The sequence below is a fragment of the Rhinopithecus roxellana genome, chromosome 11, assembly GCF_007565055.1.
Source record: "Rhinopithecus roxellana isolate Shanxi Qingling chromosome 11, ASM756505v1, whole genome shotgun sequence".
Taxonomy (NCBI): domain Eukaryota; kingdom Metazoa; phylum Chordata; class Mammalia; order Primates; family Cercopithecidae; genus Rhinopithecus; species Rhinopithecus roxellana.
In genome coordinates, this window is record NC_044559.1 from 93924205 (window position 1) to 93950007 (window position 25803).

At 51.0% G+C, this 25803-nt stretch overlaps 1 protein-coding gene across 1 annotated transcript in view; it reads left to right on the top strand.

The window, feature by feature from the left end:
- Positions 1–25067, top strand: part of ADARB2 (adenosine deaminase RNA specific B2 (inactive)) — a 519216-nt gene extending 494149 nt beyond the window's left edge. The window contains exons 8-10 of the mRNA XM_010361992.2: positions 6610–6791; positions 22432–22610; positions 24100–25067. Of these exons, the coding sequence (XP_010360294.1) occupies positions 6610–6791; positions 22432–22610; positions 24100–24276 (538 nt within the window). The 3' untranslated portion in view covers positions 24277–25067. The remainder of the gene's footprint in view (positions 1–6609; positions 6792–22431; positions 22611–24099) is intronic.
- Positions 25068–25803: the final 736 nt, after the last annotated feature.

Below are 25803 nucleotides of genomic sequence, written 5' to 3' on the forward strand. Positions count from 1 at the left end.
CCTGACCTCAAGTGATCTACCCACCTCAGCTTCCCAAAGTGCTGGGATTACAGGGGTGAGCCACCGCACCCGGCCTTAAGTGACATTTTATAACACCTCTAGTGAGGAAAGAAGCAGTGATCAATTCACTAACACTCATCAAATATAAAAAGTAATAACGGAAGAATCAGCAGCCCCTCTGCCTCCGCAGCTCTGCCCTCCTGCACCAGCACCACCGACCTTGGCCACGGCTCCCAAGACCAGAGCCCAGTTCCTGGGGGGACCCTGCCCAGATGCTGTGGAGACAGCAGAGGGTGACAAGCCCAGCATCTGCAAGGTAAGAACTGAAACTCCAGTCAGGGGGACAAGAGAAAACACGAGCCAGGCTGAGTGGGGACCTGGGACGCTCGGCAATGACCCAGACAGCGTGGACGCTGCCAACCCAACACAGAGACGCAGAGGTGGAGGCAAACGGCGGAGGCCCGAGTCACAAGGCGTCATCTCATGGCCGCCGTCTTCACAGAAGGAACCAAAGGTCCTCGGGCTGAGTGAAAAGTGTCCTCTGTCCCCAGAACCAAGAGGCCCCACTGCAGGACTCTCAGACCTCACAAGCACGAGGAGATGCCACATGTCCCGGAAACCGTCCTTCCAGTGGGAAAGCGTGGCCCCCGCACAGGTGGCCGAGGTGAGGAGGAATCATCCGGACCTGGGAATGGAGAGACGTGCCTGGGGATCATCCTCTTCGCTCTCGTGCTGAGGAATTTTACGTTTTACCAGCGTGTTGCAGGTAGACTTGGCCGGAGAAGTTATATCAAGAAAAAGCGTGTTTTTCAGATAGGTTTTTAAGGAGAGAAATGAGACATGTGTGGCCTGGAAGTAATTTACTGAAAATAATTGGAAGCGGCTGAATATCCCACCCACCCCACCTGACCCCAGCTGCCCCGTGCCCCCACCTGACCCCAGCGGGCTGCCCCGTGCCCCCACCTGACCCCAGCGGGCTGCCCTGTGCCCCCACCTGACTGACCCAGCGGGTTGCCCCGTGCCCCCACCTGACCCCAGCGGGCTGCCCCGTGACCCCAGATGCCTCACACCCCAAATGTCAGCAGTCAGGATGGCGTCCACCCAGTCTTGGTCCGTCCTGGCCACTGCAGCGGAACATGCTGGTCCGCCACAGGAATTTGCTCCTCTTGGTGCTGGAGGCTGGAGGCCAAGGTCTCGGCTCCAGCAGTTTCCGTGTCTGATGAGGCTTCCCAGGTGGTAACACGCCCTGTGCCTTGTCCTCCCATGGTGGAAGGGGCTGGGGAGCACTCTGGGAGGTGAGGATTCTATGTGAATTTTTGGGAACACGAGCAATCGGACCACAGAGCCTGGGGGTGTGCACTGTGCTCCCTTCCCCTTGGCCTGACCTGTGTGAGCTCCTGGGGAAGCTGTGGGCAGCCCAAAGACCCCTCAGGCTGTGCCGCGGACTCCCGTGAGTTGACTCCTGCTGTGAAGCAAACCACCCCAAAACCCTAGGGCCACCTAAAGCCTGTTGCACGTGACCCGAAAACAACAAGGCCCTCGGGTACTCCCAAGCCCTCCCTTGAGCTCGGGGGCTGGCTCACTTCATCCCCACGTGGCACCAGCCGAGGCAGCCCCCGGGCAGCAGGGACCCCTTTTCTGGCAGATCAGCTGGGGTGGGTGGAGGCCCTGGATCTGCTTCACGGACTCAGGAGTCTCTGCAGAATGGCGGCCGGGACCTGAGGGAGCACCCAGGAGGTCAGAGGACCCAGTCCCAGGTGGCATCATCCCACCTGCCTCGGGCTGAGACGTCCCAAGCTACAGAGGCTCAGGGCAGGTGCAGGCCCACCCTGTGGGTGTCACGGTCACACTGATGAAGAGCCTGTGGGGTGGGGTCGCTGAGAGCCCAGATGGGTTGTCTCCACCGTTGAACACAACACAGCTGCTGGTGAAGGGACTGAACTGTCCATAAGCTTCCTCCTACGCTTCAGGCACCTCCATCTGCACACCAGACCGGTGCTCAGCAATGCCAGGAGATTTAAACCACAGGCACCTGAGGGTCAGGGCAGGGGCAGCCCGGCAGGAGGCAGCCACAATGATGCTGGACACAAGGAGGGGACCTTGGAGAGGACAGCATGAGAGCCCGGTGTTTTTAGAGCAGTCACAAGCGTCCTACGTGATGTGATGGTCGAGGCCAGCAGGAGCCAGTGAGGGGCAGAGGGTCCACGCGGCAGAAGGTGCAGATGGGGCAGCTGCGGCCTCCTGGCCCTGAGGGCGTCCCAGCAAGCCAGGCCCGCCGCCGAGACACAGGAGCTGTGGGACCCACCGTCAGGCAGGCCAGGGTGTCAAGAATGCACCCTCATTTATGTAACCAGTTCCTGTTAAGACACACTTAGGTGATTTCCCATTTCTGTTTTGCCACGCTTTGTCTGCTTTGCAATCACAAACAGCCCCTTCAAGACTGGCCCTATCCGTACATCAGGCATTCCATCGAGAATGCAGATGCTGGGTGAATTCCTAGCAGGCCTGTTATTGAGTCAAAAGGCTGTTGGCTTCTCTTTCACCTAGAAAGGCCCCAGAATAGGTCTGAGTGGCCTGGAAATGGGGTGGGGCCTGTATGCAGAGACATCACGGACTTATTACCTGTCTTGGCAAAAGGTGGGAGGAAGAAGCTGTGAGACAGGGTTTGGGGGTGGGATGTGAAGGAAGGGAAATGTCACCCCCAGACCGGCCAGAGATTCATCTGTCTCCTGTGCTCTTCCAATGCCGTGAGAGGTCGATACGGCGACTGTGAGCCCAGAACCAGCCCGGAGACGGTGGGTCTCGAACTGAGCAGCCTCAGAGCCACCTGGAGGCTCCTTGCAGTGCCAGGCCCCACCCCAGAGTTCATGAGCCGGCAGCTCCGGGGTGCAGCCAGAAATCTGCATTTCTATCAAGTTCTCAGGTGACGCTCCATGCCTTCCCCAGGCACCCCACTTTGAGGACCACTGAGAAGACAGTCGCTCAGAGCAGCAAGAGAGGGGTCAAGGGAGGCCCCGTGGACCAGCATCACGACCTAACTGGTACCTGACTGTGTTGGTTCCAAATGTGCCGCTTTGCCGCCGAAGTCCTCAACCCCGGCTCCCATGAGAATCACATGGGCGGCACCGAGAAAGCTGATGGCCGCACTGACTCCCCAGTCCCACCAAAATCCTTGGGGCAGCCAGGCCTCTGGAGATCCTCAAAGCTCCCAGACGATCCCAGCCGCAGGCCTGAGAGCCAGCCCTGCAGAGGTGCAGACACTGGGCCTGGTGGTAGCTGAGGACTTTGCCGCAGGCTTCATGTAACTTTAGAGAGTTACATCTCCTCACAGGCCACATCACAGAGGAAAACCAAAGCGTCCAAAACAGGCAAGGGCGGTCCTGTTCCCTGCCTGACGCCGGCACGCCTGCAGGGACAGCCTGGGGTGTCGTCAACACACCAGAGACCTGTCTTTCCTTCCACTGTGGCCTGGAAGCCGCTGCCTGGACTGAGTGAACAGGTTGCATCTCCCAGCTAAAGAACAGCAGCCTTTTTCCAAGACCTTCCCCACGTATTTGTGGTATTTCAATGATTGACAAATGGACAAAAATATATTTATTTAGGGATTATCTATATTGAAAACTAGACATGGGTTTTTTTCCTCTGTCAACATTGCAGTAATATCGGCTGTTTGAACAAAAGGAGAGGCATTTTTCCATTCAATCCTGAATGCTGAAAATTCTCCAGCTGATATTCAGAAAGACATTTGGTCTTATTGATCACGTTAGCTGAATAAGTTTAAACTCTGGTAGCCAGGCAAGGAGAAGGTTGATTTCCTCTTTATTGTAAAGGCTATTAGGTGGGAAACAGATAGAGAAGTTATTTGTCTTCTGACGGTCCTGCAGCATCACAGCCACTCACATACGTTCCAGAAGTTTTGTTCAAAGCCCGTGCTCTGATGGCGTCTAACACTGAGGCGTCTCTTCTAGGAATCCCAATTTTACTTTTTAACTCATGGCTTATTTCAAGAAGGTGCTTTGTCACAGATAGTGAAAATGTACTTTTCCCTGCTTTAATTTATAATACATTTTAAGACTGAGAATTAACAGGCTCACTGGGACACAGAACCTGGAGCCCTGGGCCCTGCACAGGGTCCTTTCCTGGGCCTTGTTTTCTGGCATCTCCAAATCTGAGGAGGGGCCTCTCACACCCCGAGGAGGGCCACACTGCTGAATCTCCTCCCAGCTTTTGGTCTGTCCTCTGGTCTCAGATTCAAAGGAACAAGCCAAATCCCTCAACTGCTCCTCAAAAATGTTGGCATTGGCCAGACGTGGTGACTCACGCCTGTGATCCCAGCACTGTGGGAGGCCAAGGTCGGTGGATGGCTTAAGCCCAGGAGTTCGAGACCAGCCTAGGCAACATAGCAAGACTCTACCTCTATAACAAATACAAAACAATTAGGCTGTAGCGAGCTACGCCTGCACCACTTGCACCACCATACTCCAGCCTGGGTGACAGAGTGAGACCCTGTCTAAAAAAAACACACAAAGACCAGGTTCAGTGGCTCACACTTGTAATCCTAGCACTTAAGGAGGCTGAGGTAGGAGGATTGCTTGAGCCCAGGAGTTCAAGACCAACCTGGGCAATATGGCGAAACCATGTCTCTATTAAAAAAAGAAAACACACACACACACACACACAGAAAACACAGCCCTGAAGGAAAAGCTCAGTTACAAAAAATTTCCTTTCCCAGGATTTGTTGCTATTCTCTGATTTATCAGTGAACATCAAGGAAAAGATTGACTCTGAAGAGCCACCGTCCGAGATCCAGGCAGATACCCTGTGGAATCTGTGGAATGAAGGCCCTCGGTGACAGGTGCTCTGTGGCCTCCAACCGTCCGAAATCCAGGCAGACACGCTGTGGAATGAAGGTCCTCAGTGACAGGCGCTCTGTGGCCTCCGAACGTTCAAGATCCAGGCAGACATGCTTTGGAATGAAGGTCCTCGGTGACAGGTGCTCTGTGGCCTCCGACCGTCTGAGATCCAGGCAGACATACTGTGGAATGAAGGTCCTCGGTGACAGGCGCTCTGTGGCCTCCGAACGTCCAAGATCCAGGCAGACACATTATGGAATGAAGGTCCTCGGTGACAGGTGCTCTGTGGCCTCCGACCGTCTGAGATCCAGGCAGAAACGTTGTGGAATGAAGGTCCTCAATGACAGGCACTCTGTGGCCTCTGTCTCGTCCTACCCTTCAGAGTGCCCGACTTTGCCCCCCTGGTAGAAGCTCACGCATCCAGCAGCCAGCCCTTCCCTTGCTTTCTGGGAGAAACACCGTGACTTGTAGAAATGACCACAATATTTTTTTAAATGAAGTTATGCAAATCTGATAGACTGAGGTAAATGTTTCATAAAACCAATGACTGTTTAAATTGTAGGACTAAATTGTTTGTATATAAATATTACCTTTTATATTCCATTTGAGTTTTATGTAGATGAGCACATTACTTTAATGACCTGCATTTGCGGAGGGAGAGAGGGAGAGCAGCTCCCCGAAACCCCCACCAGCCAGATGGCTGCCTTTTCTTGCATGAGATTAAAAGATGTTTCTCATTCACGGAGATGCTTCTGAGGCAAATTAATATCGCTGGCTAAATTGCTTGTGTTTTTGGAATAAAATTTAAAGAGAACTTTTTAAAGCAATTGGTGTCACAGGTTCTCGGAGAAGATTACTCTCCAGGTAGATTCGGTAATTAATGGAAAGAATTCTGTGTTAATTGACTGCTTCGGGAAGGGAAATGTAATGACTCCTTATTAATCATGAAAAGAGACACTGTATGCGGGGACGGCAGTAATTGCTCTAACAGTGGAGAAATGTTAATTAATGAAAAGAACAATGATGTAAGAAATTAGCTGCATAACACTTGCTGCTGAAGGAGGTAGGATTTTAAGCACATTATTTAGAGTGGAAACCACAGAATGTTGCCTTGAAAAACACACACTCTTGCCACCCAAATTTAAGGGGGAAAACCTGTCAACGCTCTCGGCATTTTTGCTTGAAGAAACAAAGACATTCACCCCAGAGCTATATTTATTTCAAACAAAATGGCCTTGTTGTTCATCTCCAGTCCGGGCTTCTGAAAGCAAAATCATCCCCAGACCAAAACGAGGTCATTTATTAATGTAATTTCAACACCTTAGGTCATTTTGACTCCTAAGGACAAAGGGAGTACAAAGTACTTTTCCCTAAACTAAAACAAATTCCATTTATAATATTTCCCAGCTAATATAAAGAAAAATTCAGATTCACTTTCCAGACAGAGTATCTTTTTAAAAAATCTGATTCTAAGTCCCAGAGAGAACGTAACAGCTTCCACTCTAACGACTCATTTTCAGAAAAGGGAGCAGCATTTGTTAGCACACAGGGACCTGCGGAGCCCAGTCCCAGGCGACAGTGTCCCCAGAGCCCCCGTGATGGCGGGGTTGAGTCTGGGGCACTCCCAAGCCAGCGCCCCACAGGTCCACACGATGGGGAAAGTGACAGGTCCTCAGGACCAGGCCGCAGAGGGGCGGAGGACCGGGCTCCCTGGGCTCCCGGGTGGGGCCCCGCTGACCACTGGCTCTCCCCACAGGTGGAACGTCCTGGGGCTGCAGGGCGCGCTCCTGTCCCACTTCGTGGAGCCCGTGTACCTGCAGAGCATCGTGGTGGGCAGCCTGCACCACACGGGCCACCTCGCACGCGTCCTGAGCCACCGCATGGAGGGTGTCGGCCAGCTGCCCGCCTCCTACCGGCACAACCGGCCTCTCCTCAGCGGTAAGAAGCCCCGTCCCGGGGGCCCTCCGCCTCCTTCCCACCGCCAGGCCAGACGCAGCTGTGCCCGGCGGTGCCATCCCCGGCAGACTGCACCCATGTTGGCTAGTGGCAATTTAGGATTTAATAGGCAAAGTCCTACGATTTTAAAAAGGAAAACTGCTGAGAGGGTTCAGCGTCTCTCTGCATATAGCAAACAAGCCAGGTCTTGACGTGAATTCACGACTGTGTGACCATGCTGTTTTCAGAATGGGTCGTGGTGCTGTTTTCACAGCGGTGTCTGAAGGAGCCCTGAAAACAGAATCGCTAGTGCTGGGCTCACCCGAGAGGCCCCACCTGCCCGCCCACAGGAGGCGATGCTGAGGAAGAGCCAGGTGGGCGAGGAGGGGCAGGGAGAGGGGGCACGAGGACCACACGGCGGAGCAGGTCTTCGGGCCCTTCGCACCCTTCAGAGGCTGCAAGGTGACTCCGCAAGCACTGGGCCGGCTCTGCACCAGGGTTCCCCACAGCCCAGATGTCCTCAGAGACCCGAGCCTCCCCGAGCCTCCACTTCCCCACGTTACCTGGGGCCTGCCCGGGCTGCCTGGCACACAGCCGTTGCAAGGATGAAGAGTCCCTTGGCAGCTGTGAGGTGCCCTAGAAAGACCGGGGAGTGGTCTCGGGAGGGTTTTGTGAAGGACACACTGACCGGAGGCGGCTCCCTGCCTTTCACGGGAACGACGGAAAGCCAGGGGAGGGTTCCCCAATCGCTGCCAGCCTCGTGCTGGGCCTTCAGAACACCAGGTCTTTGAGCCAGCCTCCCTTGCTGGAGTGGGAGAGCTCTCTGAAGGGCCTGGCTGTGGCAGAATCAGGCAGATATGTGAGGGAAACAGAGACAACCTGTGCCCCAGCAAGGAGGGCGACACCACGGGCTTGGCAGGGTTAGGTCTTAAACCAAATCACCGGAAAGAGAAAGCAGGACGATAAAAGGGTGGTGTCCTGCTGCAGCTGAAAGTCCCTGGACCTAGGACTTCTTCCCAGGACTCTGAAACTGCTCAAATGATAAGATCGGGGTTAAATAGGGATTCGTGGAGGCAGTAATGGGAGCTTTTATTGGAATAAATAATTTGTGAAAAGCACCTAACTGTGCTGCTCGATTTTCACACCAGCCAATGACAAAGGTTATTATCTCTGTCTTTTTATTTTTTTATTGAGACAGGGTCTCTCTCTGTCACCCAAGCTGGAGCGCAGTGGTGCTCCCTCAGTTCACTGTAAGCTCCGCCTCCCAGGTTCAAGCAATTTGTGTGCCTCAGGTTCCTGAGTAGCTGGGACCACAGGCATGCACCATCACACCTGGCTAAATTTTGTATTTTTAGTAGAAATGGGGTTTTACTATGTTGGCCAGGCTGGTCTTGAACTCCTGGGCTCAAGTGATCCACCCGTCTCAGCCTCTCAAAGTGTTGGGATTATAGGCGTGAGCCACGGTGCCCGGCCCCTCTGTTGTCTTAATGTGGGATGGGAAGAGACTCAGAAATTCAACACCTTGCCCAAATCCCTCATCAGTAGGGAGCAAGGACTTGAACTCAGATCCGATTGGCAGTAAATGCCCAGTTCCTTCAGCGTGCCACTCTGCATTCTGGGCAGTGTGGTGCGGTTTCTTAGGGCAGTTGTCCGTGTTTCTAATCATATAGAAACTAACAATGAGAGACAGGCCTCGCAGCAAGAGGCCGCAGCTAAGGGAGGGGTGGCCGCTGCTCCCACGTCGTTGCCAAGACACCCACTGGCCGCCGTCTCCCACCAGGCGAGGGCCTAAAGGTGCGCCTCCAAGCCACAGCCCATACAACTCTATGCATTGTTGAAATGGCCAATCACTGCAGTGAGTCTGGACCCAGTTTCAACCTCTTTCTTGCTTTCCTGTTTCCTTTGGTTCTTTCCCCTATTTTTCCTTAAAACAGTGACGACTACTTACTCACTGTGGTAGAACAGAAAAAACTGCTCTGGAGTGGGCCCCAAAAAGTGCTGGAATCACCAGTTTGGAACTCAAAGCAAGTGTTCCTGCGCTGGGGGCCCACAAGGCCTCGGTGCAGTTCTCAGATTTCAGAGTTAAACCTGAGAGGATTTTCACCTGTTGGAAGGGGCCCCTGTGATCTTTTTCTGTGCGTTTTCCTAAGACCATCCTCGTTCTGTGTCCAGTGCCTAGTGAAGGGCTTAAGTTTGTGCAGCATAAGGAAATACAGACTGCAAATGCAACCGCGTCCTCCCCAAGTCACCATCAACAGAACAGGTTTTGCCCTCCCTGGGCCCTGGCGTGTCACCCTCGGCAGCCAGTCTCCCAGTGCTGATTTTCAATCATGTGTCGATCTGGGAACATGTCAACATAAATAAAAACAGGAATTTCGAATCCTAAGTGTGAACACAGTGAATTTTAGAAAACGCAATTAGAGAAATTCAGATCCACCTGACATCATTGAGCGGCACAGATAATGGCCAAGCCCGAGAGACACCTGTCTGCTTCCGATCCCAGGTGGCACCTGCCTACTTCTACTCCTGATCCCAGGTGATACCTGCCACACCACAGCCAGCGCAGCCTGACTAAATATTTCAGCCTCCATTTACATGCTTATTGGGAATCTGGTTTTTATTATTTTGGAGATGCAAATGAGCCTAAATGTTGGTATCTTGCCTGCACGCAACCCCTAAGCTGTCCCTGCATTGTTCTTGATGGACATTTAAAAACCAATCATGCAAATTTTGAAAGGAAATCATCAGAATTTCTTGCACCAAAAGAGAAAGAGATCTTGCATCGGGATAATAATAAAAAGCCCCCTCAAATAAGCAAATGAAGTTTGTTTGAAGCTTCCCTCAAGGTCAGTTTGCAGAATTGCCTTAGAAGATGAAGCTTATGTATTAGCAGAATGAGACCATGCGATTTAGATATAGCTAAATCAGCTCTGAGTTAAAAAGAAGCAGCCAAGCTGAAACAGATACCCTTACTCAGACAGTCATAGGATGCATATTAACGTTCTTGAAGAATATACTTGAAAAATTCTGCACTTACCAGTCTAAACCTACGGCAAAACTTCAGGACCAGAAGCCCATTTCGAGGCTGTCTCAAACCCTAAATCCTTCAGCAAAAGTTGCATTATTTCCTGAGTACAGATAGCCTAAAGGAGTTTGCCCTTGGTCCTTCTCAGTGAATTCAGTAAGATGAACAAAATGATGGAGACAGTAATTAATAAAAATCTATGCTTTGATTAATCATCCTTTTAGGAAAAAGTGAGATGAAAGAGCCACTTTGACAGCCTGTTCCACCAAGCTGAGGATATATGCTTCTCCGAGCTTTCAACATCAAGGCTAAATTTTTATTTCTCTTCATCAAGGAAAAAAACAAAAAACAAAGGGGAAAAAATCAGGGTAGGATAAATTCGTTGTTTGTGTTAATGGCATATTTAACAGATATGTTGTCAATGATTAATTTCTTAGTCCACACTGAAGATAAAACTGTGATTATTTTTATAGCCCACCTCAAGGTCTTGGCAATGAACATGAAATCTGAGAGATGGATCCAGAGAATTGATTGTTAGAACCATGACTTGTTTAAGACTCCTGGTTTATGTTTGTTTGATGAACATTGCAGTGCTGGTGATAAAATAGAGGAGAACACGGGCTGTCTTCCTTCACAGCACTCACGTTCCCGGAGTCGTGAAAATGGCCAGCTGGGGCGTCCAAAGCCCTTTCAGGTGTCCATGTTTCACAGTAACCCCATTTGTCAGAAAGAAGTTTGATACTTACTGAAATGTGTACCAATACTAGCTTATGAATTTTGCCCAATGCTACCTATTTTTGGCATTCAAAGTATCTCTCTGTTGCCATTTATGTCCATATTTTTTATGAGTCCAGATTTTCAAAATGTTGTCACACTAAGTTGAAGAAACTTCTATGGAGTATCAGGCCTCTTTAATTCAGGAGAAATTCCTGAAATTAATGATCATTAAGAGTATTTTGCAAAATAACATATTAGCGAAGCAGTAGCAAATATTTTCTTGTATCCAGATGGTAAGTGATTTGCAATATTATTTTTACATTAAAACAGAGGTCTACTATGGAGTAACCTACAAAATTTTTGCAAATGTTTAGTAATAAACACATAAGCTTTACAAAAATATTTTAGCAGCCTGCTGTATCTTACAGTCACTAGAGCTAGGAATTTATCCTCCTGTGCCCTTGCAGGAATTTTTGGTGGAAAAAATTATAAATCTTGCTAGAATAATCTAAAAGCAGTCTTAGCTAGGTGTGGTGGCTCATGCCTATGATCCCAGCACTTTGGAAGGCTGAGGTGGGAGGATCACTTGAGGCCAGGAGTTTGAAACCAGCCTGGCCAACATAGCCAGACCCCATGTCTACAAAAAAAAAAAAAAAGAAAAGAAATAAAAACAATCCTAATATCTTTTCATGAGAACTAAAAAAGTTAGATTCAACAAAGAACTATTAATGAGACATTTTTTAAGATTAGCACAGAACTTTCTAGGCAAGTTAGATGACACATAGCTTATGATAAATTTAAAATTATTGAAAAACCTTGTTTTCATTTTCTGGAGAATCCTGTTAAAAGTATTTTGTATAATAATTAATTTTCATTTAATTTCCACCACGATCTTAAGGAATTGTTTCCCAATAGAATTTAAGCAACAAACTTAATTCCATTGCTCCTGAGAATTGTATCACTGACTCCAGGAAAATCCTTCAGTTGTCAATACATTAAATGTATCCAACATTGAGATATTGATCAGCATAATCCAGGCATTTGCTTAATCATTCAGCAAGTGTGTATTGATGATTTACAAAGTGGCGGGCACAGTCCTACACTGAGAATACAGCAGTGAACAAAACAGTCAAAACTCCACACCTCAGGGTGATTGCATTCCAGCAGGGGAGATGGACAAACAAAATATGAGTGCTTTGTCAAAAAAAAAAAACAAGACAAAAGAAGGATTAAAAAGTGACCCTCAGCTCTAATAAAAGGGTCAGGAGCACTCTCGGTTTGGTGGAGACACTGGCGCAGTCCTGGAGGAATGAGGGAATGGAGCTGGGAGGACTCCCACAGGGTTTTGCGAAATGGGCAGGGTTGGGCTGAGAGTGTGGGGTAAGCAGCGGGAGAGAGAGGCTCTCTGGAAAGGCTGCAGCAGGCTTCCTCTCCCTTCTCACCAAGGGAAGATTCCAGCTGGTTTCAGGTTGCTGTTTGGTTCCCAGACCTGAAACAATCATGTGGGCCTGGCTTCAGTGGGGTTACGAAGGTGGTCGCAGGGCTAAAGGGAAAAGTGCAGACTAGGACAGTGCCGGTACTGTAAAAGCCACCTAGCCCCCGCCGGCATCTTAGGATGCCAGACTCTCCCCCTGCCCCCCCGCCCCCCATGCTTTGCTGGCTCGGGGGCTAGAAAGCCTCGTTCTGCTACAGTGAGCCATACCTCCTTCAGAAGCCTTGGGCTAAGAGCACCATCCCTCTTCTTCTGAACTGAATCAGCCTCTCCATGGACATCCCTCATTGCTCACAGTCACATCCCTGGAGTCAAAACTCTGAGGTTTCTCTGGCATGAAAATCTTTCAACGTCTTCTCTGCCTAGATGTGCTCTTCTACCCAGGCATGCAAAGCTCTGCCATTCTGAGAGAGAAATGTTTGCCAATCACAAAACTTAATGAGAGACTAAAGACCCTTATCTTAAAAAAAAAAAAAAAAAAAAAAAAAAAAAAAAAAAACTGTGTCCAGCATTGACAGATATAGAACGATGGTCCCCTGAAGATTCTGTAAAATTCTGGAGAATCCCACTCATGGGGCTGCACCGCAAACAGAGGACGGCGGGAGACATTGGTGGGGCACCTGCAATTCTCCTTGGTGGCACCAGAGAGTGAACGGGAGAGGGAAGAGTTGCCAGGCCAGGACCTGGGGAAGGACAGGGATGGGAAGTGAGATCTTCCGGTAAGAGTCCCTGGGAAGCTGAAGGGCTGAGACATGCTTCAGCAGCCACGGGAGGCTAAGGGGGCGGGTGGGCCTGCCTCCCAGGGCCAAGGTGGGCTCAAGGCAAACAGCCCCTTACAGTGTTTACAGCTTGAAATGATCTCCACTCCTGATTTAAATTAAGATGATCCTATTACTCATTAGATCAAAATAACTCTACAAAAAATGTATAAATACAATATTGCCACACACAAAAAAATAAGCAGACACAGGAGATAAAACCCAAATCCAGAAGAAACAACAGGCAGCAGGACAGATCCTAATATAACCACGCTCAGTAGGAGAAAGGACATTTTCTAAAGCAAGATGGAACACTTAGGGAGAGAGATGAAAGCTCAGAAAAAAATAGAACCAAATAGGAATTTCAGAAATACAGAAAATAAAATAATTTGGTTAACAGAGCAAACAGAGGATGGTTTAATACCAAATAAACACAGCGCAAGAGAGAATTAATAAATGGGAGCACAGTTCTGAAGAAAACATCCAGAATGCAGCACAGAAGGCAGAAAGGATATATGGAGGATGGATGAATAGATAGATAGATAGATAGATAGATAGATAGATAGATAGATAGATAGATAATAGAGAGTTGATAGATAGATGATAGATGATAAATGATAGATAGATAACAGATAATAGATAGATGATAGATGATAGATAATAGATAGATGATAGAGGATAGATAGCTAGATAGAGATTGATAGATATTTATTTTAAGGAATGAGCTCATGCAATTGTGTGGGCTGGCAAGTCTAAAATGTACAGGGCAGGCCAGCAAGCTGGAAGTTTCAGCAGGAATGGAAGTGGCACATCTAGAGTCCACAGGCCATGTGGAGGCAGAATTTATTTTTCTTCACAGAACCTAAGTCTTTGCTCTTCAGGCCTTCAGCAGATTGGATGAGGCCCAGCCATGTTGCAGAGCATTACCTGCTCTATTCAAAGTCTAACAAGTTAAATGTTAATCGCGTTGAACGTGCCTTCCCAGCATTTTCTGGGACTGCCGGTTAATCTCACAGTTAATCTAGTTGGGTCCTCTAGCCTAACCAAGGGGACACATAAAATGAACCATCACACACAGAAAGTATGAAAGAGAGCTGAGAGCGGGAGAGTCGGAATGCATGTAATAAGAGTTCCAGAAAAAGAAAGAAAAAGTAATGGAACAGGAGAGATATTTAAAGAGATCGTAACTAAGAATTTTTCAAGACAAGCAAAAAGCATCCAAACTCAGATTTGAAAAGCACATTATACTCCAAGAATTTTTTTTTTTTTTAATTCTCATCTCAGTGGTTAAATTGCTGGAAAACAGATCAAAAAATCTTAAAAGCAGTCAGGAAATGAAAGACAAATTCACTTCAAAGGAGCTAAATCAGACTGAAAACTGATTCTCAGAAGACAAAAAAACAATGAAATGGCGTCTTTAAAATGCCGATAGAAAAACAATCTCAACTTACGATCCGATATCAAGAAAAAGTATCCTTCAAAAATGAAGGTGAGACAGCGTTTGCAGACAAACACTGACAGTCTAACTCCTATGGGATCACTCTACAGGAAACACTCAATGTGTTATTTGGGCTTAAGGAAAACGTCTCAAATGGGTAATGCGGACTGAAGAGCAATGAAAACCAGCCACACTTTTATCTAGCTTGAAACCTGGCTACATTTTGAGTACTAGGGCAGAAAAATACATAATTTGGAACAAAAGACCCTATTCCCCCAAAGTCCCTTTGTCCCGTATCTTTTGAAATAATGGCAAACCTTACAGAAGCCAAAGGTCATGTCATTATCAGGCTGAAAAATGAAAAATGCAGATTCTTTCCTCTGCCATGGAAATTTCACATTTTCTGAAGCCTCCTGTGAGCCTCTGTGCTTTAAACTCGGGAGAACCCGAGCAGTCGTCCATCCTCGCAACTCCTCGGCTGTCTCTTAGGAATAAAGTTCCTGGAGATCAGTGGAGGCACAAACCCTCCTGAGAGGACACCACCCGGGCCTCAGCATCCCTGGACGTCATGGCCGTCCCAGCAGAACTCGCACCCGGGACATTCACAGACAGTGCAGCCAGTGTGGCCCGTCCCACGCCCTGCAGAGCCTGCCTTCCAGCCTCTCAGCACCTCCATCTCAAACCAGTCACATGAGGGAAGGTGAGGAAAAGCTACCACGGTCTCTGTGTTTTCAACATTCATATTCCCTTCTGGCTTGCAGGAACCCACAGAATTTTTTTTTTTTTTTTTTTTTTTTTTTTTTTTGAGACGGAGTCTTGCTCTGTCACCCAGGCTGGAGTGCAGTGGTGCGATCTCAGCTCACTGCAAGCTCCGCCTCCCAGGTTCACGCCATTCTCCTGCCTCAGCCTCCCAAGTAGCTGGGACTACAGGCGCCGCCACCACGACCAGCTAATTTTTTTGTATTTTTAGTAGAGACGGGGTTTCACCGTGTTAGCCAGGACGGTCTCGATCTCCTGACCTCGTGATCCACCCACCTCGGCCTCCCACAGTGCTGGGATTACAGGCGTGAGCCACCGCGCAGGGCCGAACCCACAGAATTTTTTAGGACTATCTCACAGCAGAAAGAACCAGCTGTCCATCCTCAGTTAACCTCACCATCTCCAACCTCCATAGTACATTTTTTGCTATGGAATGCACCGTATCAAAGCAAGACAGCAGCTGTAAAATTACTGGCAATTATAAAGATGTCCATATCAATGATAATGAATAAAACAGCATTAATACAGCCTTAGAAGTTAGTTACCCCAAATCCGTAAGTTCACATTAAATATACCATCTCTACTTCCATTAAAGGCATGTGGGTGTGCGTGAGAGAAAGAGAGACCCCACAGCATGCCTGGCCATATAGAAAACTCAGGAGATCCCTCTGATTCCTTTAGCTTTACGAATCTGTGCATGCCCAGATGGCGTGCTGTTCCGTTCACTCTGCAAAATTAAATGCAGTGCTACCCAGTGACACAGACTTGCCTCACTGCATGTAAAAATTATACTCCTGAAATGTCTTGTGTAAAATTAATTTTGGGAAAGTGAGTTACATTGTAAATACAGTTGGCTTGCTATTTAAAGAAATGCTGTAATGTCTCACTTACAAAATGCCTTTTTTAAAAGGTAAATAAGGATTTTCTTCAAGTCAGGTATCTTTTTATAGCTCCGCGAGCCACAGTAAAACTCACTTTCATACATGAATTGTGGATTCACCCCCCCGGTCCTAGTGATGGTGATGTAACAGGAGTGGCCGTGGTGATCACGGTGGTAGTTGAAGGGCGCTGGTAGGAGTGGTTAATTAACTTGTCAGAGGCCACACTGCTAGTACATCACAGAAGTGAGTCCAGCTTTTCTCTGCTGCCAGAGCCCACTGCTAACACGACTGTGTGCATTTAGCGAAAAGGTCACACAGTCCCATCGAGTCAATCTCTGCATACCAGACAGCCTGGCAGAATATTCGTGCCAAAGGCTCCGGGAGACCAGCTTATTCCCATACAGATCTGCTCTGAAATACGACAGCTCCCTTAAAAATGTTATCAAAGATGAATGGCCCATATGCTGCATGGTATATTCACAAATTAATAAATGCCAACACATCCCTGAGTTACATACCAGGTTTAACAAGCGTCTGTGAGCGTGGTTCCGTGACAGAAGGCTCAGGGAGAAGCTGCTCAGGTAGCGAGGGCATTATTCCCAAGGCCGCTCGGGCACAATTACTAAAGAAAATGTGGGCCCGATCCTGCTCACCACCAGGCTACACAGTGTTTCAGGGACACCACCTTTTCTTCCTCACCCTTCCTTGGGCTTCCTACACAAATTTTCAAATCCAAGGTTCTACCGGACAGAGGCCACCCTCACTCAGCAGGTGCACGTGCCAGGTGCCCCATGCGTCTCCAGGTCACTCTGCACACCCAGCCGGTGGCGCAGAACTGCTCTCTGGGCAGCCGCAGGCCCCCACCATCCCGGACCATCAGCCCCACCGGTCCTCATCACACACAGAAGGCACAGAGGAAAAGAAACAGATGCGGGGAGAAGCAGCCCACGAGCTGCCACCTGCAAACCCCCCTGTTCTGTGGAGTGTGGGGCCCAGAGTGTGCGGCTGCCCCTCCTCCGCGAAGAGCGCTGCTCACTCCGTCCTTAGACCAGTCCTGAGATTCACTCCCAGTGGGCCGGACAACGGCCCCACCGATGCCAAGTTCGAATCCCTGACCCTGTAAATTACCTTTTATCTGAAAAAAGGGGTCTTTACAGAGGTGAGTAAACTAAGGATCGTGAGACGGACGGAGGACGATCTGAATTATCTCAGCGGGTCCTGCCTGCAGCTACCTCTGTCCTTAGAAAAGGGAGGCGGGGGAAATACGGCACATGCAGAGAAGCCGGTGAAGATGCAGGGAGAGACGGGAGCAAAGCCGCCACAAGCCAGGGAGCCCAGGATTGACCAGAGGCTGGGAGAGTCAAGGAGGGTCTCCCCAGAGCCTCTGGATGGGGTACAGCCCTGCCTGCACCTTCAGACTTCTGGCCTCCAGAGCTAGGAGAGGACAGATTTCTGCTCTTTTAAACCACCACATGTGTAGCAATGTGTTACAGCAATCACCTAAAACAAACACAGCCGACAAAAGTACAACGCTCCATGCATGTGGAAACCACATTAGAACAGACAGGACTGTTCCTGTGTGGCCATTCACCGAAGGCAGGAGGTGCCCAGTGTTCCATGGGGTTAGTTTGGATTTGTCTGAGCTTCTGGATGCCAAAGGTTCACAGGAATGTTGGTCTCACAGGGCAGCCTGCAGAGTGAGAAGCGCGGGAGCCCCGTGCAAGCGTGTACGTGTTTGTCCACAGCACTGAGGTTTCTGCGTGTGATTTCTCGGGAGGACGCGTTTCTCATCGGAGCTCAGCTGGCCTGATGCTCAGGTTTTCTCAGTTCAGACCGCACAGTCTCCGTCCCGCGATCGCCACAGGTCTGTTGGCACCTTTCACCGCTGGAGGGAGATTCCCTGAATCCAGGAGACATTTAGGGCTGTGAACTGGGGAAAGGAGGTAGTGCCATGTGTTCTGGGTGGACTGGATCACTAGATATGTGCTGCTGTGTTATCTCGAGGAACAGGGTGGGACAGACGTGAGCAGGTGCCCCTGCAGCAGCAGACGCCCTCTGTCCTTGGGACTCGAGTTCCATCTTCAATCAGCCGATGCCCACTTCAGGAGGAATGAGCCAGGAGTTAACGCATTTTCACATTTCCAGCCATAGGAGTTAAAATTAAACACAAGCCAGGCTTTCGTTTCTAGGCCTGAGCACGTGTCTTCACCTTGTATGGTTCTGTCTACAAATACTGCTAGCAATGCAATCAGCCTGAGTTAAAGTTTAGCCCTAACACCCTTCAACTCTCGCAAAACCTACTTCTCCATGGCCAGGAATGTGCTCAACAGGAATGCCGTGTGCGAGCAACTGCACCGGCTCCCAGAAGACTGTGCGCATCTTCGTAAAGCACCTGGGAAATTGGTGGAAAATTATAAAATCAATGCACCGTGAGTGGGATCATTCACGTATGAGCAGAAGCCTCCTGAGAAACCAACTGGCTCCCCTGGGTCCAAATAAATAAAACAAAGAAAGGAAGAGTCTGGGGTGACCTCATGTCCCAATGCTGGAGTGTCCTCAGGAGACATCCCAGGACGGGGAGTTACCTCCATGAGTGTGATTCGGGCCGCGGGGAAATGGAAAAAGAGTGAAAGTACACGAGGCCACAGCCCTTCCATGTCGGTGAGGAAGAGACAGCCTTCCTGGAGCCTGGACACCTGCTGCGGGAGGGCTGGCCCTGGCGTGGGAAGAGGGCCTGGCTGCTGGCCGCACTGGAGAAGGAAACTCCTGGTTCCTCAGAGCAAGCAGGCTGCTCCTCACTGCACTTCCCCTCACCATGAGGGATCTGTCCCACGGAGAGAGTCATTAACAGCAAAACCTAATGGTGAGACTGACATGAGCATCCGTGTCTCTTTGTACATGAGACTCGAGGGATCTGGGCCATGGTTCCCGCTCCACGGGTGTGATCAGCGGCAGATGTTAGTTACAGCGAAGTCAGAAATGACCATCGGTGTGAATATTCAGGAAAACATCCCAACACTATCTCTCCATGAAAGGTTTATTTAAAAAAAAAAAAAAAGACAAGAAGGTAGAAGAAAAAAGGACTGCTATTCTTCTAGGCTGCCTTGGGAAGTTTTTATTTTGCCGGCAGAACACAGAGGGGAGCGGACCCTTCCCTAGGAGCTCAAAGCGTAAGCACACTGTCCTGTCCCCTGCAGAAGACAAATAAAGGGAACAGAATGTGTTTGCCACGAAAGCAACTCTGACCTTCGCTTGTCGGTCGGTTCCTCATTCCCTGGACACAATTAGGTGATTGTAACTAAGTTGGAAACGTTCCCGGTGATCTAACTAGAAACATTTTTGATCTGTGTGACATGGAGAGCACAAAACAAACTGCAGTTGGCCTTCAAATCCTCCTTCTGATGAAGACAACAGCATTCCTAGCCTGGGTGCCCCAAACGTGCTCCCATTTGCCTGATTTGATCTTCACATCACCTGTGAAGCGGAGAAGTCACCTGTCACAGAACGGTAAGTGGAGGATGTCCTCGGGCCACGGGACTCAAACCGCCTGGAACTCCAGCCACCTGGTTCCTGGCCAGTGGGAGAGGCCCCTGGGGTCACCTCCAGGGTCATGGACAGGCTGGGATATTGAAGATTGCTCCTGGGTTTACGCCACTTTCTATGTTAAATAGTAGTCTGTGGGGCTGTTGTAGTTAGAACTGGATGATTTGCAGTGTGATTTTCATCGTCACAGGTGAGCTGAGATGTTATTTACAGCAGGTGCCATCCTCCCTGTGCACACTCGGACACATGGGACCACACCCTGGCAAGGAGAAGCCCCTGTGCAAGGTTGGACCCCACGGCCCAACCACCAGCTCCTTCCTTCCGCCCACCGCGTGTGGAGCAGTGCACGTGCTGGGTTCACACCCACGTCCTCACAGTTGCCTTCCCGGAAGTGTTCGGGCCTCATCATGGCTGGCAGACGGGAGTGTTGGGAGGAAGCCCCATCAGATGGCAGCCAGCCAAGGGCCAGCAACAATTTGCCCATGCTGTCCTCCGCAAAGAGAAGGGAGATGGGCACAGACCAGAGCCAGGGTGTCCTGACAAGGAACCAGGAGGTCCTGTGTAGACCTCAGGCTCCCAAGGCTTTCCTCTGAGTTCAGACTTTGCAGCTCAGTGCCTCAGTGGTTGATCCTGACATTCATGGAGACCAGAGGGATGGGAGCAGGAGAAGGAGGGGAGGCCACCTGGTGATGGGAGCAGGAAGGGGAGGGGAGGCCGCCCACCGCACGCAGACCAGGGCAGTGACTGCCTCTCCCAGTTCCCGGTCATCCCTGACCTTGGCGGCTGGCTCCTCCTGCCCAGGCGGCCCCTGCCCAGTAGGACGTCCACAGCGACCAACAGGCCAGATTGTCCCTCCTGGCTCTCAGTGGCAGCTGCCACCATGGATCACTTGAAGGAAAAAGGAAGAGCTGACGTGAACGGGATTCACTTGGTGTCCCACCCTGCCCGTCCAAGGCCGGCAGAAGCTCGCCAGGTGACTTTCGAGGTGGGTGGGGTGGGACATCTGCTCAGTCTGCCCACAGAGCTCAGGTTTGTGGATGAAGCTGATAGCAGCAGAGGATCTGGGGTCTGTGGCTGTGCAGCTTTGTAGTGAGTGGGTCTTCCCCTGAATTTAAATGAAGCCAGGCTCCAGGAAGGTGTCGTGAGCTGTGCTGCCACATGACATGGGGACAGCTTCCTCCCAGGAGTCTGCTACGGCCGGAACCCACTCGCACCATGCTCAGCCCACCAGGTCTTTGCTGTCAGACCAATCATGACACCTGGGCCTCTCTACCAATAGCCGGTGGCTTCCCGGGGACCTGAGCAGGCACTTGGGTGGCCTGGATGCAATACCCTGGCCAAGACGCCAAGTTCTTCTCTGCAGGCACTGCTGTCTTGCGTGATGCATGATGGGCCCCCGAGAGCTCAGGGGCCCCACTCCCCTCCAAGCATCGCAGGACAGCAGGCCAGGAAGGCAGGCAGGGCTGGAGAGGCAGAGCTGACCTGCGAGGAGACGTGAATGAGAAGGAGATGCCCGGCCAGCTGGGCTTGGGGAACGCATCGGGTAGGAGGTCCTGCAGGTGCCACGGGAGGTGGGAGATTCAGGAGGAACGAATGGAGCAAGGGATCCTGGGTTATAAACCAAGACGCTCAATGCCACTGCTGTGAGCGGGAGCCTGGACTCCCTGCCGACTCACTCTTACGTGGACCACGCTTCTTCCTATGAGACTCTGAGCAGAGACAGGGCCAAATAGCACATGCCTCCCCACACTGCCCATGGATGTCTGAGAGCCACGTCTACCATGCCAGGCCCATGAGGAAGCCCTGGGCATGGGAAGCATCCGGCTGTGTCCCTGGGGCACTGCCTCTGGCCTCCCGCAGCCTGTATTCCTCCTATGCCTTCCCCACCCCGAGGGTCACATTGCCAAATGCAGGCTTCAGAAGGGACTGAAAGAGACAATGAACTGGGCGGGGGGGTGGGCTCAGCTGCACCTGATCTCATGTGTTGGAATCCTCAGGCCATCACAGGGCAGGGTCTCGGTAGGTGCCCCCTCGGGTTTCCAGACAGCTCGTGGCAGCATCTCCAGAAGCCCTAATCAACACAGGAGCACCTCAAGGAGTTAGAGCTGGGGCCACAGGTGGAAGCCATGAAAGTGCCCCACCCCCAGCTGCAAAGCAGCTGCCACCCCAGAGTGGAGACCTCCTCAACACCCCTCTGCAGGGTGAGCCGGGCTGCAAGGACTGTGTGGTCCAGGTTAAAAGTCCAAGCACACAAGGGGCAACACATTTGAAACTCGACTTCCCTGAAGACGTGGGCTCTCTCTGGACAGGATCAGCATTGTAGGCTGCAGCCCTGCAGCTCACACAGGCACCTGAGCTCAGACAAACCCACGCTTGGTTTAATGCTCCACTGTCCTCTGGAAATTCTTGGTAACTTTCTAACAAAAGGCCCCATATTTCCGCTTTGCACTGAGTCTCAAACATTCTGTAGCCAGTGCTGTTTCGGGATCACATTGCAGATCAACTGATCCTACACTCGTTTCTGTCTTGTTTTTTTTGTTGTTGTTTGTTTTGTTTTTCTCATCAGCTAAACTGTAAGCGGAGGGAACCAGGCAGCCGCGTGCTGCTTACCAGCCCCGGTGTTTTGCCTCCAGCAGAGCTGGGCCTACAGAGGTGCCCGATAAACATCTCAGCTCACTTCCACGTGGCTCTGCTCATTCATCCACTCCACAAAGATTTATAGAAAGGGAGGGAGTCTGGACGGAGCTTTATTATCGCCAGACTATTAAAATCTTTTCAATTAGAAGGTTGACGCAGGCGCAGCAACGCCTTGGACCCGAGGCGGCCACCACGGTCCTGCCCGATTTGCAGCCTCCGCCCTGCGGGTGACACGTGAACCGGCCAGTCCTGAGGATGAAAAGGGAGGACGGTGTACACGGGAATATCTCCTCCCGCTCGCACACAGGCTCCGTTTCCCCGCAGCTGCCCTCGGGGGAGCCCCGTGTGGGGCCGGGAATATTAACGCCCGCCTTTCCCCATCTCCCCTGGCAGGCGTGAGTGACGCCGAGGCACGCCAGCCGGGGAAGTCGCCCCCCTTCAGCGTGAACTGGGTCGTGGGCAGCGTGGACCTGGAGATTATCAACACCACCACGGGGCGGAGGAGCTGCGGGGGCCCCTCCCGGCTCTGCAAGCACGTGCTGTCTGCGCGGTGGGCGCGGCTGTACGGCAGGGTAGGTCGCACCCATCCTTGGAGGGAAACGGGGCCCAGCCAGACCCTGGCTCCAGCCCTGAGCAAACCCCCGGGAGAGGCCACCACTTGGTCTGCAGGGAGGGAGAGGCAGGACACAAAACCCAGCGCCCCTCACGTGTCCTTGTCCCAGCTGCCCAGGCCAGCAGCGTTTCCCCCGTAGGCTAGAGACCCTGTTACCCCAGGCACCGCCCCCGGACCAGCCTGGAGCTGCGGAAGCAGGAAAGCAGCTCATTGCTGAACCCCTGACGTAACCGGGAACGGCACCGCCTGCTTCATTCCGGGTGTCACAGGAGCAGCTCCTGGGGACTTTTGAAATCGATACTATTCCCGGTTTAGATATCAGGAAACCGACACTCAGAAAAAATGTGCAATTTCCCCAAAACAGGAAATGAATCTCAGGATTAGAATTTCTCCCCAACCCCAAAGCCCAAGCATTTCCACCACATCAGCAATTAGGAGCAAGCTTTCTCCTTCACAAGCAGGGATAACGGCGATATTTCTGGATTTTAGATCAAAATCCACATTGGTATGCGTTTCCAGCATAGACTGTGACCAAAAACAACAAATAACAGAAAAAGCAGCCAACACATAAAAAATGCCTCGCTCATTTTTCCATACTTTTTAATCCAAGCAATGACTCCAAGCAGGAATAATAGTGTTGTTGATTTGTCAACTGGTAGAGCAAGGTAGGCATACTGACGCCTAAAATAAACGTTTTCGCCTGCTTAGAGGACATTCAGAATTGCACATATTGGTTCTGAGCTTGGCCAAGATGCCCAGCACCCTGCAGCTCTCAGTCTCTGTCCTGTTCGCTCCTGGAGACTGGGAAGGTCAGGGAAGCATCCATGCCGTTCTGCTGAACAAAAGGGCCCTGTCCTCTTGCACGTGCTCGAGGTGACCCCCCCATAAGTGCCACCCTGGAAGACCCGCTGTGGGATTTGGAGCTCCCCCACAGCCCCGTCCTTCTCCCTCCTGGCCTCCCCGCCCTGTGGTGGGGGGATTAGAGCTGCATTTGATCCCTGTCTTGTGTTGCTGCTAAGCTTTGCCTGGCACACCTCAGAAAGCTAACAGAGGAATCGCCCCAGCTCCATCATCCTCCTGCTCGGCCAACAGCATGACTCTCACCGGCCCGCTCCCTGCCCACTGTGACGCTGTTTTAGCTCCCACCGTCCCCCTCCGTCCCCCACCCCGCCTGGAGCCCCTGCACAGTGTTCATACTTTTAATAGTAGTCAAGTTTACCCGCTCATTGATCGTTCAGACCTCGGATGAAGCGGGTTTCCTCGATGACTGGGTTTCCTGTGGAATAGCGGGAGGACCTGGTCATGGTTGCTCTCTGTAGGTTCTTTCTGTGGGAGAAAGAAAGGCAAACGGCCAAGGCCGGGAGCTGATGCCTGGCGTGTAAAACTCACCTGGCGGAAGCTCCTTTTCTGCTGGTGTCTGATTGGCTCTTTCTCCTTCTTGTCCGCAGCTGAGCACACGGACACCCAGCCCCGGAGACACGCCCTCCATGTACTGTGAGGCCAAGCTGGGGGCGCACACCTACCAGTCTGTGAAACAGCAGCTGTTCAAGGCCTTTCAGAAGGCTGGCCTGGGCACCTGGGTGAGGAAGCCGCCAGAGCAGCAGCAGTTTCTACTGACTCTCTAGGCTGCGGGCTCCTGGCTGCTGGAGCTGAGCGGGACGTTGGAGGGACGGGGCCGTGTCTGGGGAGCGACGCAGCGGGTTGGCCGGTTCCCTGCATTCGTTTTCCTTTGATGTTCCAGAAACACGCGAGTGTGCAATGTTTGGACAAGCAACCAGACTGGAATTCAGAATATGCCTCTTCCCAGATCGCTGGCCCCAGAACCCTGTCCCCCACACCCAGGGGCACAGGTACTGTTGAGGTAGCACCAACTCTTCCTGTGGCGTCCGAGGGAGGGGCTCCATTCAGGCAAGGAGGCTTAGCTGCGGCCTTGGAAGGAGGCACCGACGCGACGTCAGGCAGGAGTGAGCCTCAGGCCCCGTCCCTGCACCCCACTCCTGTGTGCGCCTCTCGGCGCTGTTGGGGTCTAACAAGCACAGCTTTAGGGGGCACATGAAGATAAGCCACAAGCGAAGAGAAAAGCCATGCCCACCTCAGCCCCAGAGAAACCAATAAGAATCCTCTATTATTTTCATTATGCATTTAGGTTTTTATACTCCACCTCCTTTCAAAAAATATTTAAGATGCACGACATTACCGAACACCTAAAATAGAACCAGAGAAACAAAAGCCATTCCCGCAAAGTGAAGGAACAGGTCCCAAAGCCCCCCTGAGGCAGAGTTAAGACCTGTGATGTGGGGAGCCTGGAAACACCTGGCCCACTCGCGCTGTAGAGGTGGGGAGCCTGGAAACACCCAGCCCAGGCGTGCTGCAGAGGTGGGGAGCCTGGAAACACCCAGCCCACACACACTGCAAAGCCACCTACACCTGTTCAGTCCATCACCATGTTTGGTTTATTGTGGCCGATACTGAGAGCCACTGAGGTCTGGGTTGTGTAAGGGTTAGCTACCACCATATAAACTCCCTACCAGGTAATAAGGAGATGAAGTCTTTGATCAAAAGACTTTTTAACTAAATTTTCATTTGAAAGCAAGCATAAAATAAAATTCAAAACAACCTTTACCTTCAGCTTGAGAGGCCACCAGCTCTCTGCTCTTTCAGATTCTCCAATCAACAGCTTGCAGAACAAGACCCCAAAAAAGTTCAGCTGTCAAAAAACGTAAGAGGCAGGATTCTGTGACCCTCAGAGCAGGCTTCCAACACCAGAGACCTTCAGCTCACAGTGGAGACGGGACACAGGGGCTTTAGCCCACAGCGTCATCCCTGAGAACCGAGGCGCTGTATTCATACAGGGGTCAGGCTCTTTTCCAAGTATCTTTATGTAATCCATGTGCCTCGAGTTGCTGCCCATCTCACCACTGATAACTCATTTCTAACATTCATCATGCTAGGTAGCCAGTCTCTCATTTCTCCAATTTAAAAAATCCATCTCTGAAATTCATGACGGTGATGGCAGACGGTGGTGTCCACCTCTGAATGGTGGTGTCCACCTCCGGATGCTGGTGTCCACCTCCGGATGCTGGTGTCCACTTCTGGATGTGGTGTCCACCTCCAGATGCTGGCGTCCACCTCCAGATGCTTGTGTCCACCTC